The sequence below is a fragment of the Echinops telfairi genome, unplaced genomic scaffold (assembly GCF_000313985.2).
Source record: "Echinops telfairi isolate 266 unplaced genomic scaffold, ASM31398v2 ScPeMD7_18;HRSCAF=68, whole genome shotgun sequence".
Lineage (NCBI taxonomy): Eukaryota > Metazoa > Chordata > Mammalia > Afrosoricida > Tenrecidae > Echinops > Echinops telfairi.
In genome coordinates this window covers 84,703,880-84,718,467 of record NW_022103915.1, presented here as the reverse complement: position 1 = coordinate 84,718,467, position 14,588 = coordinate 84,703,880, and the positions used below count along the sequence as shown (strand labels likewise).

The 14,588-nt window shown below is 51.5% G+C and overlaps 2 protein-coding genes and 1 non-coding gene across 3 annotated transcripts in view; 1 reads left to right on the top strand and 2 right to left on the bottom strand.

The window, feature by feature from the left end:
- The window catches only part of RBM23 (RNA binding motif protein 23), a 16,775-nt gene extending 16,433 nt beyond the window's left edge, over nucleotides 1–342 (bottom strand). The window contains 1 exon segment of the mRNA XM_045287664.1: nucleotides 131–342. Within this exon segment, the coding sequence (XP_045143599.1) occupies nucleotides 131–342 (212 nt within the window).
- A 911-nt stretch (nucleotides 343–1,253) lies between these two features.
- Nucleotides 1,254–8,726, bottom strand: PRMT5 (protein arginine methyltransferase 5). The gene is made up of 17 exons (XM_004698468.4): nucleotides 8,617–8,726; nucleotides 7,921–8,039; nucleotides 7,528–7,613; nucleotides 7,217–7,351; nucleotides 6,720–6,832; nucleotides 6,525–6,574; nucleotides 6,130–6,293; nucleotides 5,345–5,506; nucleotides 4,704–4,781; nucleotides 4,534–4,592; nucleotides 4,318–4,440; nucleotides 4,070–4,245; nucleotides 3,380–3,489; nucleotides 3,082–3,175; nucleotides 2,802–2,918; nucleotides 2,530–2,594; nucleotides 1,254–1,807 (listed from the first exon to the last, which is right to left on the bottom strand). Exons 1-17 carry the CDS (start codon nucleotides 8,724–8,726, stop codon nucleotides 1,655–1,657), a joined length of 1,914 nt encoding a protein of 637 aa, XP_004698525.1. The 3' UTR covers nucleotides 1,254–1,654.
- A 348-nt stretch (nucleotides 8,727–9,074) lies between these two features.
- On the top strand, nucleotides 9,075–9,147 carry TRNAR-ACG. The gene has a single exon. It is a non-coding gene; the product is annotated as a tRNA-Arg (tRNA).
- Nucleotides 9,148–14,588: the final 5,441 nt, after the last annotated feature.

The window sequence follows — 14,588 nt, the reverse complement described above, 5'->3', positions numbered from 1 at the left end:
GGGCCCCACGAGGGGCCGTCCCTAAGCCCGCGCCAGCCACGGCACGCGGCCGCGAACCCTTTCAGATCACCAGACCCAGCGGGCAAGTGGCCGCCCGACACCGCTCGTGACGTCAGGGGGGCGCCGTCACGCAAAGGTGACGTGGCGGAGCGGGGGGGGAGGACTGGGTTTGGGGGTTCTCACCAGTTCCGGGTCCCCGCAGAGGGCTCCCGGCCCTCTCCGGGGGGGTGCGAGGCGCGATATCTCCCAGAGTGTCAGGAATAAGCGCAGCCGGAGCTGCTCTTCTTCCCGCGAAACGGCGGCCGCGCAGCGGGCTCCCAGCACCGGGCCCGGCTTGCGCATGCGTCGAGTCGCTCACCGGTATCGTGGCAACCGGCCAAAGTAGATTCTCATTGGCTGACACCCCAAGCTTGGGTGGAACCAACCTGAAATGTCTCATAGCAACCACCAACTCGTCACTGATTGGCTAGCCTCTCAGAAACCCGGCGGCTTCTGAAGCCGCTCACCACTCTCATTGGTTAAATCACACGCGGAAGGCGGATCAAAGCCCAGCGGACAGGACCCCATCGGATCCATCCTAGTCTGACACTGGGGGGTGGGCTAGGTCAGCGCGGCAGGCGGAGCCAGGGTGGAAACTGTGATAGGTGTGCTTGGTGGACCCTAAGAATTTCCTGAGGGTCGTCTTCGCTCCCCAGGACGTTATAGATGTATCACTCCCCGTTCCCATTATTTGCTGGGTGCTACCTCCTGCGGCGTTCAATGCCTGGGATGTGCAGGACTTGTCACAAATCTGTCCTCCTGGCTAGTGCGTTTTATGGGCCCCACTGGATCCCGAGTTCACATCCTCAGGCCAAGTCAGTGCCCTATACACTTGCTGTACAGTGAGGACAATCTCTCCGGCGGTTTTAAACAAAAGTCTCAGAAAGGTCTATGGCCAGGGGTCCAAGTCACCTTTAGAACAGGGACTAGATCTAGGCCTCCGTGGGTCTTGGACAACACAAGGGCACAAAGCTGAGTACAGGTGAGTCCAAGTGAGGTGTCGGTTAAAGCGCTCGACTGCTAGCTAACTAAAAGACCCAGCGTGAACTCGGCAGCCAGTCCATCAGAGAAACACGTGCCAGTCTGCCTCCATCCCTTAAGATGAGTTTGGAAACTCTCTAGGACAGTCCTACCCTAGCCTATCGAATAACCAACAACTACGAGTCAGCGTTAAGTGTGAAGTGAGGTGTGAGAAAAATAGAGGGGCAGCGAGGTCAGAGCAGGAAAGGCCACAACTTCACTTTATTTGTATTTCCTCCTACACAAACCACCAAAATGGGAACAGAGATGGATAGAGAAAGGGCTGAAAATGCATTCCATCCAAATGTTCTTAGGACTCCCAGGGAGCTCTTGAGGCGGAGGGCCTGGTGGTGGTGACTGACTTCAGACCCAGCTGGATTCTTCAAGTCCTGGCCTGAAGTCGTCACAGATTGGTAGCGTGAGCCCTGCAACAAAGTCTCATCCTCGGCCCACTTTGGTGTGAGGCAGGAAAGCAGACCGGCAGCCTCCTCTCGGATGGCCAAGGGGAACCACGGCCCCGTGATCACTGCACCTTCTGAGCTAGAGGAGCACAACCGGAAGCTGCTTCCACGGCTTTGGGCACTTGTAGGCAGGGCTAGAGGCCGATGGTGTATGAGCGGCCGGTGGGGTTGTGAATGGCAGAGCAGACTGGGGCTGTCACGGCCCACTCATACCACACCTTCTTAGAACTGCTGCAGCGCCAGAAGCACACACAGACCGTCTGGCCTTCGCGCACCGCGATGGGCTGCTGCAGGGAAACAAACACAGCAGGGCTCAGGTTCAGGGCTGAGGCTCTCGAGTGTGACGTGGCAGGGCACGAGAAGCTCAGTGAAGTCGCCCTCAACAATGAACGATGTCACACTGAATGAACATCCCAGGGCGGTGTTTTCAACACGTACAGGGTGCTATGCTACATCCTTAGAGAAGGATCGGTAACATTAAGCTGGCCTCAGAAGCTAGAGAATGTTTGACAGTAGGAAGAGACCTCGAAGATGAATTTCACGGGGTGAAGAGAGGAGCAAAGACCTGTCCTGGCCGAGAAAAAACCTTGTGAAATTCTGAGGCTGAAAGCAAACAGCACTCAAGGCTCAGAGAACCAAAGAAGCAATGCAGGAGGGCGGCAGCAGACAAGGCACGCAAGAACCACATTGGGCTGCCAGCCTTAGATGCCACGTTCAGAATTTGTCTTTATCCTGCGGACTAGGGTAAGCATCTGAAGGTGTTTTAAGCAGGAAAGAAATATGATCAGGTTTGCCTTTCGAACACTGTTGCTCAAGGTAGAGAATGGGCAGCAGAGGAAGCCGCTGGGAGGCGACCAGGGGGAAGTCACTACAGATCACCAAAGATCTACTCGGGGCTCCAAGAACATGTGAGAGCAGTAAAATATGGGTCATGCTGGGAGAAGGAGAGAGACAGGGACACCACAGGTGAGATCTAGCCCATGTACAGAGTCGTAAAGGTGGCTCCTACCTTAATGGGGAAGAGGATGGGAAACCAGGAGAACATCCCAGGAGAGTGAGTCTCGGGACGGATACCTGTGTGGACAAAATAACAAAAAGAGAAAACGCTCTACCACTCAGCCTTCTGCCTCTTCTGAACAGGGCTCTCAACTGTGACCTGACAAAACAGGTCATTACCAGTCTTCACCCACTGACCCTTGTACTCCAGTGCACCTACACCAACGTGTGCATTTGCTGCCCAGGCAGTGGGCCCATGGGCCCCGTCAGGGCCCACACACTCACTCAGAGTGATGTCTTGGTAAAGCACTGTCTCGAAGTAGCCAGCAAAGCCATGCAGCACTGTGTTCACCTCCACGGGGAAGTCCAAGGTGCGGTAGCGGTTGTTGTCAATCATGGGATCTGTCAGGGAAGAGGTGTGTGGATGGTACGGCGCCAGGGCCTTAGGGACATTGAATAAGAATACCTCAAAGGGACGCTGGAACAGCGCAGTCCTGGGCGGCAAAGGCAGAGACCAAGAGGTGTGCTCACACCCGTGGAGTCAGCCCGCCAGGCAAGAACTCACCTCTGTTGGGATGGCTGAAGGTAAAACAGGGCTGTGGTGCAGACAGCTGGTGGAAGTTGTGCAGCCGCACCACATAGGGCATCTCAAACTGGGCCTGTCCCACGTGAGAGAGAGAGAGAAAACAAGCTGAGAGCTGGAGAAGACAGGCAAGGGTAAACATAAAAACGGTTTCATTTCAACGACTATCTTCCAACACCCCTCCCCTTTCCCTTCCCCGGAGAAGAAAATCATTGAACATCAAAACAGGAAAACTTTTCTCTAAAGAGAACTGGGTTCCTTCCAGAAGAGGGCTCTTTACCTCAGGGTCTCGGTCTTTCTCCCGACAAGCTCGGACCTCATTGTACAGCTTGGAGGAAGAGATGGGCGCCAAGAAGGAGGTGTACTCCCCAGGGATGCTCACCCCATCATCTGCAGGGCAGGAGGGTCAGACCAGTTCCCATGGGAGAGAAGTGGTGTATATGCCCTACTAACTGAGGCTCTACCAACGCGCCCTTCAACATCAAAACAGACCCCGCCTCCCATCACATTCCTGGGCCGGCCTGCGCCCATACTCTTGTCAGGGGGGATTCCACGTGCAGTGCCACAGAAAAGATTAAAACTGGGAGGAACCTGAGCTGTCGGGGAATCGTTCCCGGTCTGTAACCTTCGTGGGGAACAACACCCTTTGAGAGTCTAATGAAAGCTAACTAAGAGCAGCTACACGTCAGCTCGGGACGTCCACAGAGCTCAAGCAGAAACCCGGACTCCACCCTCTTCTCACTTCCCAGATACACACATGGAGATTGACACACGGCGGCACTGCTAGTCACAGAGCCAGCAAGAGCAGCAGGTTTCAAACCTCTAGGATTGGACCCAGGCCCAACCCACCTTCCCCTCAACCTTATAGCCCCCTCTCAGGTTTCCTCCCTGTGCTCCCCACCCCTGCCCAGCCTCCCCAACTCGGTAAATCCATCCCTTCCTGCCTGCCGCCACCCCAGGGGGCAGGCACCTTTTAAGAAGTGCTGGGCTCCATCCAGGCACTCAGGGGACAGCTCGTTGTCGGCGAAGGAACCCAGCAGCTCACTGACAATGATGTCTGCCTTCTCGGGAGCCACCCATTCCCGCATGTCAGAAGAGACGACCGTCACCTGGCTCCCCCATTCTTCAAACTGCCAGTTCTCCAGCCTAGGACAGAAGCTGCGGGTGAGGACACTGGGAGGAAATGAGGCCAGAGGCACTGCCAGGGAAGCCACTCACGTCACCACGGCGTTTGGGTTTTTCTCCACGGCGTACAGCTTGACCCGCCTGTCTGCCTGCTTGGCTGCCCGAAGGGAGGCGTTTACCAGGGGACCTCGGCCTGCTCCTAACACCATCAGCACCCTGAGAAAGGACGCGCGAGCGCGCGCGAGTCACCTGGACTTGCATCTAGAGCAGGGGCAGGTGAGTCCCTGGGGTGGCAGGGAGAACACTTACTGGACGTTGGTTTCCTTTTCTTCCTCGGGTACTCGGTCCAGCAGACATTTATAGATGGCCTGGGGAGGGGAAGGGGAGGAGGCTTCAGCAGGAAGGGACTCCTGGCCATCACCCACTCACCCAGGGGACCCTGGCCCCACACTTGCCCCGGCCTGGGACCCGCACGGTACCTGCTGGTACTGTGAGTATTTGATGGGATCTTTTTCAAACACTTCGTACGTCTGCGATTCGAGGTTGTCCATCAGCGGCTAACAAAAGAGATGAAAAAGACAAGGTAAGAGGGTAGAGGGAGGGTGGGGTGGAAAGGGGGAACCGATTACAAGGATCTACATATAACCTCCTCCCTGGGGGTGGACAACAGAAAAGTGGGTAAACAGGAAAAAACGAGGAGCTGATACCAAAGGCTCAAGTAGAAAGCAAATGTTTTGAGAATGATGATGGCAACAAATGTACAAATATGCTTGACATAATGGATGTATGTATGGATTGTGATAAGAGTTGTATGAGCCCCCAATAAAATGATGGAAAAAAAAGAAAAAGACAAGGTAAGCCAATTTCTAAGGGGGGGGGTATGTATGGATTGTGATAAGAGTTGTATGAGCCCCCAATAAAATGATCGAAAAAAAAGAAAAAGACAAGGTAAGCCAATTTCTAAGGGGGGAGGGGGGGGATGCCTGAGAACACCAAAAATTTCATACTGCCCCTCCTGAGTTTGGGAAGGGATTCAGGGCACTCGTTCTCCCGACACATCCCCCGGAACCCCCCCCAACCAACCCCCACCCCAGAGTTCCCCTGAGTGCTCCAGACCTACCTGGAGTGGGGACTGCAGGTAGTCTTCATAGCCCTTGGCAAAGAGTTCGTAGGCATTGGGTGGCGGGCGGTTCTGGCTCAAGTATTCCAGGTACTGCAGATAGGAGCAGAACTCCTTCTCCGAGTGGTGGTTGGTGCCAGTGAGGATGAACTGCACCTCCAGCTGGGAGAAGAGCCAGACAGTCAGCCCTCGAACCAAGATTCTGGGGCTGCTCTTACAGCTTCCGGCCAAAACGAGCCAGAGCCGCAGCTCTCCGCTTCCTGGCCCCACCCCCTCACCCCCTCCTGAGCTTATAAAGTCCTTTTCTGCCCAGTGAGAATCCTCCTGGTTTCAAAGTCCCCGTGGATCGCTGCTGTAACTTCTTAAACAAAGCATCTGCATAGTTCTCCAGAGGTCTGGTTCTGCTGGAAAGCTTTGAGGGGGCTCCCACTGCCATTTGCCTTAACACCTTCGACACCAACTTTATGGAAATAGCTCTTCAGGAAGAGTCAGCCTCATGGGGAAACAAAAGCAGCAGCACACACATCTGAACACAGCTCCAGCCCCCCCCTCTGGGAGCCCTGGTGGCGTAGTGGTTATATTACGTGTTGGGCTGCGATCTGCAAAGCCAGCAGTTCAAAACCACCAGTCGCTCCACGGGAGCAAAATGGGACTTTCTACTCCCGTACACAGTGACCGCCTTGGAAACCCATAGGAGCAGTTGGTCCTACCCTGCCTTGGGGGTAAGGGTTGCTATGAGTCCACATTGACTTGGCGGCAGTGACCTTGGTTTGGGTCCCACTCACCTTGAGGAGCCTGAAGATGAGCCTCTGGTGCATCTTGGAAAGAACAGGAAACCCCTTCTTATTGGTCAGGAAAATGCTGGTGGGGAGAATGGCTGCTTTGATGGGCTCCCCAAGCCAACGATCGATGACATGATTAGATGGGAGGTCAGCCCCCACTTCAAGAGCTCCACAAGGAAAGAGAAAGAAAAACCAGTCAACGTCTGCCAGGCAAGAAGCCCTTCTTCGTTCCTTTCTACGAGGTCCGTTCACTACTTTTTTTTAGGAGCACGGCCAACTGAGGTGCAGCGAAAGTAGCAAAGTAGCAAAATTGCCCCAGCAGCACACGACACTGTAACTCCCGATTCCTAGTCAGAGGCCTTGAAGAAGGCACACCTAACCCAGGAGCCCGGACTTACCCACTGCAATTCTCTTGCTGTAGTCACACAAAGTGCGGAAGTTGTGCCACCTGTGCAGGGTCAGGGACGGTACAATCGAGACAAATTTAGAGGGCTCCCAACTGACTAAGCTCCCAGGAGCCCTCCCTAAAGGTTCCACCTATAGTTCCCCGCCCCCAGTCTTTGCCTTTACAGAAGAGCACCAGCGAGACATACCACATCCAGGTCCTCTCCTCCCCGCTGTACTCGTCTGCGTGTGTCGCTGGTGCGTTCTCGATGACATCGTCCCGCAGGTCCTCTGGTGCCACCAAGGGCACTCGCATCCAGAACTGCACACACAGAGGAACCCGATGTAGACCACCCCTTTCAACCCACCGAGTCCAGAAGGCTTGCTGCAGTCTTACATGAGCCACACCAGACAAGTCGTGTCGTCCCCAATGTGAGATTCTAGGCGTGTACACAAGGACATGTACCTGTGTCTGGACTTGTGGACATGTCTGCCTTGTCCTTTATTTCGACTCAAGTTTCTGGACATAAAATATCCCATGTTCTGTGTTTCGCAACCGTCTGCGTATCACTTTTCATTTGAGGGTGGCCAGTGCTAAGGCTTTAACTCAGCCTGCGGCGCACCAAACACTGAATGGCTAGGCACAAGAAGACACCCAGCACAGCCAGGTACGACACAACAGGAGAAGAGCCCCCAGCATACATACCATAGAAGAGTGGTGGCCAGTGTGGATGTGGTTGGTCAAAACTCTGGCCAGGTTAGTGTTATCCTCCTGATTGAGGGGCAGCAGGAAAGCTGGGAGTCCCAGATATGCCCCAAAATTCAGCTCCTGTAACATGGCCTGGACATGGGAGATTAACAGGAGACGGTTAAGAGGTAACCACCCAAGTTGCTTTCACTCAATTATATCAGACACTTGAGCCACCAAGTTATGAGAGGAAAAACTGCTTTCCACACCCAGCTCAGGGACAGGTCACCTCATTAGAAAGAGCCTGTGGCGATGTGAAATACCCTTACCGCCTCTGAGTTCCGGCGAATCTTCTCCACTTTTGAATCTGGGCGAATCCATGGCGACAGCTTGCCAACGATTAGTGTATTCCAGTCTGCAATCACCCAGACAAGACAGACAGAAACGGAATGAGGCTCAGCATGTTACTCTTGCTAAAAAGCATCGTTCTTAGCAGGGAACGGGAGAGAAATGAGACAAGGGCTTTTTCTATCAGGACAGCTGGATCCAGAACAGAGCAGTTAAGGCTTTCCTCAAGTAAGCATGGGGGGAAATAAGGAGGATCTGATTCCCAGGGGGCTAGTCAATATTCCCAGGTCAGGAAAGTTAGTGAATAAGGACCCTGATAAAGAAGAGGTTGTTACTGCCTCCAACAATCAAGGGGCGCATGGAATGGTCCCTACCCCTTCCTGACAGCAGTAGGTCAGATCGTGTCTGGGGACCAGGCCGATTCTTAGCAGGTTCCTGAGTGAACTCCCTCTTGAAACGCGGGTGGAAGACAGGCATGCACAGGAAATCAAACCTACAACCGCGACAGACCCAGAGTCACTACGTAAAGAGAGATCCAGGCAGGTGGCTTTAGACTACCTCAGTTCAGCAGAGCCCTTTACGTTTGCCATCCGTCACCCCACGGGGCTGCGGCGGCGTTCAGCCACGGTGGAGTATACCAATACCGCTGCATTGTGCCCCCCTGCACCCCCAAAAAGCATGGAGAAGATGAGTAAGCGGGGGAAACCCAAGCCAAGTCGAATTCTTCCTGCTCTGTTGCCACTGGCCTTCTGGACTGTCACATCCAAATGTGCCCCACGATGCCCACGCCTCCCTCCCTCCTCCTCTCCAGCACTGGCCCCCACTCCCAGGCAACTCTGCCCTCCGATCCCGGTACTGGGGGGACTCAGCAGTCCCCCTGGCTTTTGGGCCCAGTGACCACACACGCCCGCAAGTTTCTTTTCTCTCCTCGTGGAAGCGAGGCACCTCCCGCCTCCCTGCTCCCCACGCCGACTCCCTCACCCCTGCCTCTCGGAGATGACTAACTCGTCCGCCCTCGCGGGCCGCGAGTTCGGGCCCCGCGTTACACTCGCGGAGGCCCAGGTCCTCACCCCTGTTTGGCCACAGCCCCCAACGTATCAGCTATTTCGGGGACACAATTCAGGTCCCTTCCGCTGGACACGCGGCTACCCCCGGTACCCCCGACCGCCATTGCCGCCATCTTTCCCCTCCCGCGGTCCACGCCGGGATTCCTTGATACCAGCAGCCAATCAAAACCCGAGGAGGAAAAAAAAACCGGAAGGCGGGACCAGTTGCCCTAACAACCAGAGCGTCTTCCTCAACTCGCGAAGAGGAGCCGGAGAAGGCGGGAAATGCCTCCTCCCGCCAATCCGAGGGCTGCACAGTGACGTATGGCGTGGCTCCCGAAAACCCACCAATCGGGTTCGCGACAAACTTCAATTTCCCAGAATACTTCATACTTTGGCCGCATTGGTTAAAACTACACGTCCCATGAAGCCCTGCAGTATAAGCTTGAAGTGTCATCAATGAGCCAGCCTTCCCCGTCTTGGGGCCAGTGGCGCAATGGATAACGCGTCTGACTACGGATCAGAAGATTCCAGGTTCGACTCCTGGCTGGCTCGGAAGGATTTATTATTACACACCTGGTGTCGTAGGTGCCTATGCAACGAGCACATTATTTAATTTTTTTTTTCTTTAAATTTCAAGATTTTTATTTTTAATTACTTTTATAAAACACATTTCTAGTTTTCCTGGCGATCTGTACTTTATTAAAATCTGTACTTTTATTTCAGGTCTTAATTTTAATAGGCCCTGTAATCATCTTTTTTTTTGGTTAAAGTTTACAGAGTGAATTGGCTTTCCATGCAACATTTCGTCTGGTGACACATTGTAATGCCCACAGTGTAGCAACACTCTTCCCAGTTCCCTGTGTTTACCTCTTCCCTTAGCCAGTTCCCATCCCTCCCGGTGAGCTGTATCCAGGCACAAATGCTGCCCTTTCCCTGCCTGCGTTGAGTGTTCCAGGGAATGCTGACGCCCAGTGTTCTGTTCACCTCCTTCCTAGGTCTCTGTCTTTGGGCTGGAAGCTGAGCCACAAGGAAGTTCAGTTCCCAGCTTTAAAGCTGCCTAAGGGCTCTCTTCTTGGAGATTCCACCAGACGGTCAGCCTGGTCTTTTTTTAAATGACTTCGAGTTTTGTTCACCCAACATCCATCCAATAGCTTCTATTAAGGCTCCTTTCAGGGCTGTCAGCAGCGAAAGCCCAGGACTTGCCATCTAGTGCTTATGGTCCTCAGGGCTCCTGTGGTCTCTGCAGCCATTTTTGTGGCGGCTAATTTTGATTACCCCCTTCAAAGGTGGTTCTTGTGTGTGTGTGTCCATCTGAACATTGAGAAAACTGGGCTCACCTAGTCAGAACTCTTAAAATGGACTCTCCCCCCAGTATGTTACTGTGTTTACACTGTCACGAATTTCTGGTGAATCTGCCTGAAACTCAAAGCTAAATAACCACACAAAGGACTTCCTGAGGAGAGGTTACAGTGGAAGGGAGCCATAGAACTGCCTGGTATGCGTCCAAAGACTAGTGATGGATTTTCCCACGCTATGGAGATGGGAAAAGGAGGAATGGAGCTCGGAAAGGCATAAGGGTCGCTGGAAAGCAGATGGCCCAGCTGTGCTGAAGGCCTGCCTTCGGTGATGGGGAGGACACAGCACCAGAAGGCTGAGCAGGAGGCACTGACAGGATGGAGGGACAGAGGGCACTGTGAGGAAGAGCCGTCTGGGTGGGGCCCAGGGTGCAGCTTCCCAGTGAGAGGCAGGAAGCACAGGCTTTAGAAGTCAGGGTTTCTGTTGGGACGTGTTGAATTGAACGTCTAGAGGGCGCTGTGTAATAGAAAATTGGATGAACCAGGGCCCAGGCCCAAGAGATTTGGAAGTCTCTAGAAGATGGGTAGTGACTGAAGTCATGGGTAAATGAGATCACTGTGGCATGTGGGGGAGAGCTCTACAAACGTGGACGAGAATATATAGGATAAGCTCTCCCCTGAGGGGCCTAGATGCAATAGGAATGCCCCCAAAGTCTGAGGGAAACGCAAATGACAGAGGAGATCTAAGACAATGCTCCAGCCGGCCTGAGGCCTGGGGGGTACTGTGTCCCCCCCCATCCCATCTCTTCTACTGTCAATGTTTGATTTCATTTTTTTTAATAACAGTTTGAGGTTAACAGAAAAATTGATCGAGTAGCATAGAGTTCTCATGTAGCCCCATTTAATCACCGCCCCCAACACACTGCTTTTAACTTCTTGTAATGGTGTATGTTCGCGGAATTATTAAACCAGGATAACTATATCATTACGGACAGGCTATACTTTGTTCACATTACCTTTGTTTCTACCTACTGTCGCTCTCTGACCGAGGATCCCGTCCAGAACATGTGACATGTAGTTGTGACAGTTTCTCAAACTTACCTTTTTTCCCTCATGACTGCAAGTTTTGAGGATTACTGGCCAAGAGTCTTATAGACCGCCTTTCTTTTTTTTTTTTTTTTTCTTCTTAATTTTTTTAAATCGTTTTATTAGGGGCTCATACAACTCTTATCACAATCCACACATACATCAATTGTGTAAAGCGCATTTGTACATTCATTGCCCGCATCATTCTCAAAACATTTCCTCTCCACTTAAGCCCCCGGCATTAGGTCCTCATTTTTCCCCTCCCTCCCCATGGTCTCTCCTGATCATATGTCCAACATACATGAGACAAAGTCTCACCATCCGTGCTTCTGAGGAACATTCGTCCAAGAGAGATGTGTCTGTCCCTTCAGCAGTCCACGGAACTCTCACTATCCCTGCCAGCATCATTCAAATGCATCGGTTCTTCGTTGGTAGTCAGTGGCTAACTTTCACACACGTATGAGGGGATTGAAAACACCATGGCTGGGGTCAGGCACACCAAAGTCCTCAAAGTACCATCCCTGCTTTTCAACACTTTAGAGTCTTGTGCAGCGGTTCTAAGCAAGATGAAATCCTAACAATGCCCATCTTTTCTCCATTTATCATGATGTTATGTATTGGTCCAGTTGTGAGGAGTTTCATTTTCCAATGAGCTGTAATTCATATGAAAAGCTGTGATCTTGATCTTCATCAGCAAGCACTCCAGGTCCTCCTCCCATCAGCAAGCAAGGTTGTGTCACCTGCATATCACAGACTGTTAATAAGCCTACCTAATACTGTTACTAAAAAAAATAATAATAATACTGTTACTGCATTCCTCTTCATAGAATCCAGCATCTCTGATTATTCAGCAAACAGATTGACTAAGTATGATGAGAGGATGCAACCCTGATGCACAGATTTCTTGATTTGAAACTGCAGTATGTCCTTGTTCTGTTCGAACAACTGCCCCTTGATCCAAGAAGACCAATGACCTCTTCATCACAAATGCTTCGTTCAGCAACACAAAGACAGCTGTCTGTGTGCATTCTTCAGATGGATCACACAGAAATCAAATTTCCTATGTCTGTGGGAAGAGAAGATGGAGAAGCTCAATAGCTCTAAAACGAGAGTCCAGGGGTCAACTGTGAAACAGACTGAGTTAGTTCATTGGGCCAACCTGGCCAATAATCACGTGTGGGGCTAATTGAAAGGCGGAGGGATAAATGGGTGGTGAAGCCTCGCCTTTCTACCTCTTGGGTCTCTTTCTTTGTGATGGTCGCATCAGGGTGCAGCTGCCTTAGCAGTTCCCTGCTTCAGCTTGCAAGATTGACTTCCTACAAGATATCCCCAAGAAGAAGCCACATGGACCTATCCCGATGCAGCCCTGGGTGCTGGAGCAGCGGTGTGGAGACCCCTGCTAGTGCTGAGATGCTTGTTCGTTCACTGACTCAGCTTTCCTCCTGCAGTCGGCATCATTGCCTCTGTTTTGTGAGGTGGAGGACTTTGTGGACTGGTGTTGGGTTAATGGGTTAATGTTGGACTTGTGGACTTGGGCAGCATTGGGTTGGGATGTTTTCGTGATGCATACTTTCTTTACATAAAACTCTCTTATACATGAGTTGCTGTGGATTTATTTCTCTAACGTACCGAGACTAATACACAGACTATCAATTGCTCATATGTAAGTCCAGGTTGAAGCTGAGAAAATGGAAACCAGTCCATGAGAGCCAAAATACAACCATACAGTATGCGCCACCTGAATTTCAAGAACATCTGAATAACAGATGTGATGCATCGAACACCCAAATGACCGAGGATCTGATAAGCTATGGAATGACATCAAGAACATCATAAAATAATAAAAGCAAAAGGTCATTAACAAAACAGGACAGAAAGATCCAAATGGATGTCAGGAGAGATTCTGGAACCTGCTCGCAATCATAGAGTAGCTACGGCAAATGGAAGAAATGATGGCGTGAAAGAGCAGACCAGAAAATTTCTACGGGCACCTCCAGAGGACAAAGTAAAGTATAGAATTAGAAAACAAAACAGGAGGGACACACTTCGAGCCCTGGTGGCATGGTGGGTTACATGTTGACTTGCTAACCTCAAGATCAGCCATTCTAAACCACCAGCAGCTCTCAGGGAGAAAGATGGGCCTTTTTCTTTTCTTTTTTTTTTTTTAAGAGTTACAGTTTCCAAGACCCAAAGGGTCAGTTCAACTCTGTCCTCTAGGGTCACTGCGTCAGAATCGACCCTGGAGCAGCGAGGACACGTGATTATGTGCTTGATCGCCCAACTGAAAGTGTCTGCCAGGTTTCTCCACTGTCCATGGGCTGCTGTTTTGATACCTTTCCACAGAATGACGTCACTGTGCACAGTCCACACAGGAGAGGGGGAACTTGGCTTCCCCTCTTTTAGGATGGGGTATCTACGAGGGAGTACCCCCTAAAGCCAATGTCATTTGGTTTTTTGATGTGAGGAGGATGGATAGTGCATTTGGAGTTCATTCCACCAGGTCAGACTGTACATCAAGCTTTCTATTTAGAGGTTCTAAAGAGGTTGTGTAACCGTGTGTGACAAAAAGGCCTGATTTGTGGCAGATGGGGGACTGGTTTTGCCACCACAACCATGTCCCTGCTCACGCAGCCAGCTCAGTGCTCCAATGTTTTGGCAAAAACAGCATGCTTCTCTCGCCCCACGTACCTGACTCACCTGACCTGGCTCCAGGGGACTTCTTTTTGTTTCCTAGAATGCAGAGGGACATGAAAGGACAGTGATTTGATGACAAAAAAGAGGTGAAGAAAAAAAAGGAGGTGCTGTCAGCCATCCAAACAGATGTGTTTGAAAAAAGTTACGAAGAATGGAATTGCAGATGTGGCCAAGGTATTAGGTGTAATGGAGAATGCTTTGAAGGTGATAAGGTTGTTTCATAAAAAAAATTTAAATACATAGCTTTGAAAAAAATATTCCATTGTTTTTTGGGGGGAACCCCCCTCGTATATAATTTATTTGGAATTCTTCCTGGAGGGCTTTGCAGTAGGTTGCTGTCCACAGGAAGTGGGTCCGGGTTCTGGAGACACACGAAGAGATAAGAAAGAATTGTAGAGGCCTGCCTGTTCTGTGGCCCAGGTGTGCCCAGCCGGACTCTACACTCACACAAGACTTGTTAGATGCTGTTTCTCCTTCAGAAGCGAATTATCTGGCTTGTGGACCATCTGCGCTCCTGGCAGTGTAACTCCTAATGTCAAGCTGGTGGCTGCTCCTTCGGTTGTGAACTACCCCACGTATGGGTGAGAAACAGAGAGGAAACTCTACAGTAACGTCACTGTTGCCACCAGTGAAAATTATTTTCCAAAGGATTCGCGTTAAAGGGGCCAGAGATTTTCTGAGCCACCTAAAGCGCATTTGCTGCGGTGAGAAATCTCACTTGTCCTTGTTGTCGGTGTTTTTGTTACTCAGCTCTGTGGCAAGCGGACTCCCGCTAGTGTCTGTCTGTTCCATTAAAAGGCAGCATGTGACGGTGAGTCGTCTGCAGGAGCTGGAGGGAGACAGGAAGACAAGGCCTTGGGGGTGGGGGTGGAGGGGCGTCTCACACAGGACATGGCCCTGGGCCAAAGTTGGAAGTTG

Coding starts and splice junctions, on each gene's coding strand:
- PRMT5 (XM_004698468.4), bottom strand. CDS start 8,726: ATGGCGGCAATGGCGGTCGGGGGTACCGGGGGTAGCCGCGTGTCCAGC. Junction 4,246..4,317: donor AACCCAAACGCCGTGGTGAC/GTGAGTGGCTTC, acceptor CTTCTGTCCTAG/GCTGGAGAACTGGCAGTTTG. Junction 3,490..4,069: donor AGCCCAGCACTTCTTAAAAG/GTGCCTGCCCCC, acceptor CCTGCCCTGCAG/ATGATGGGGTGAGCATCCCT.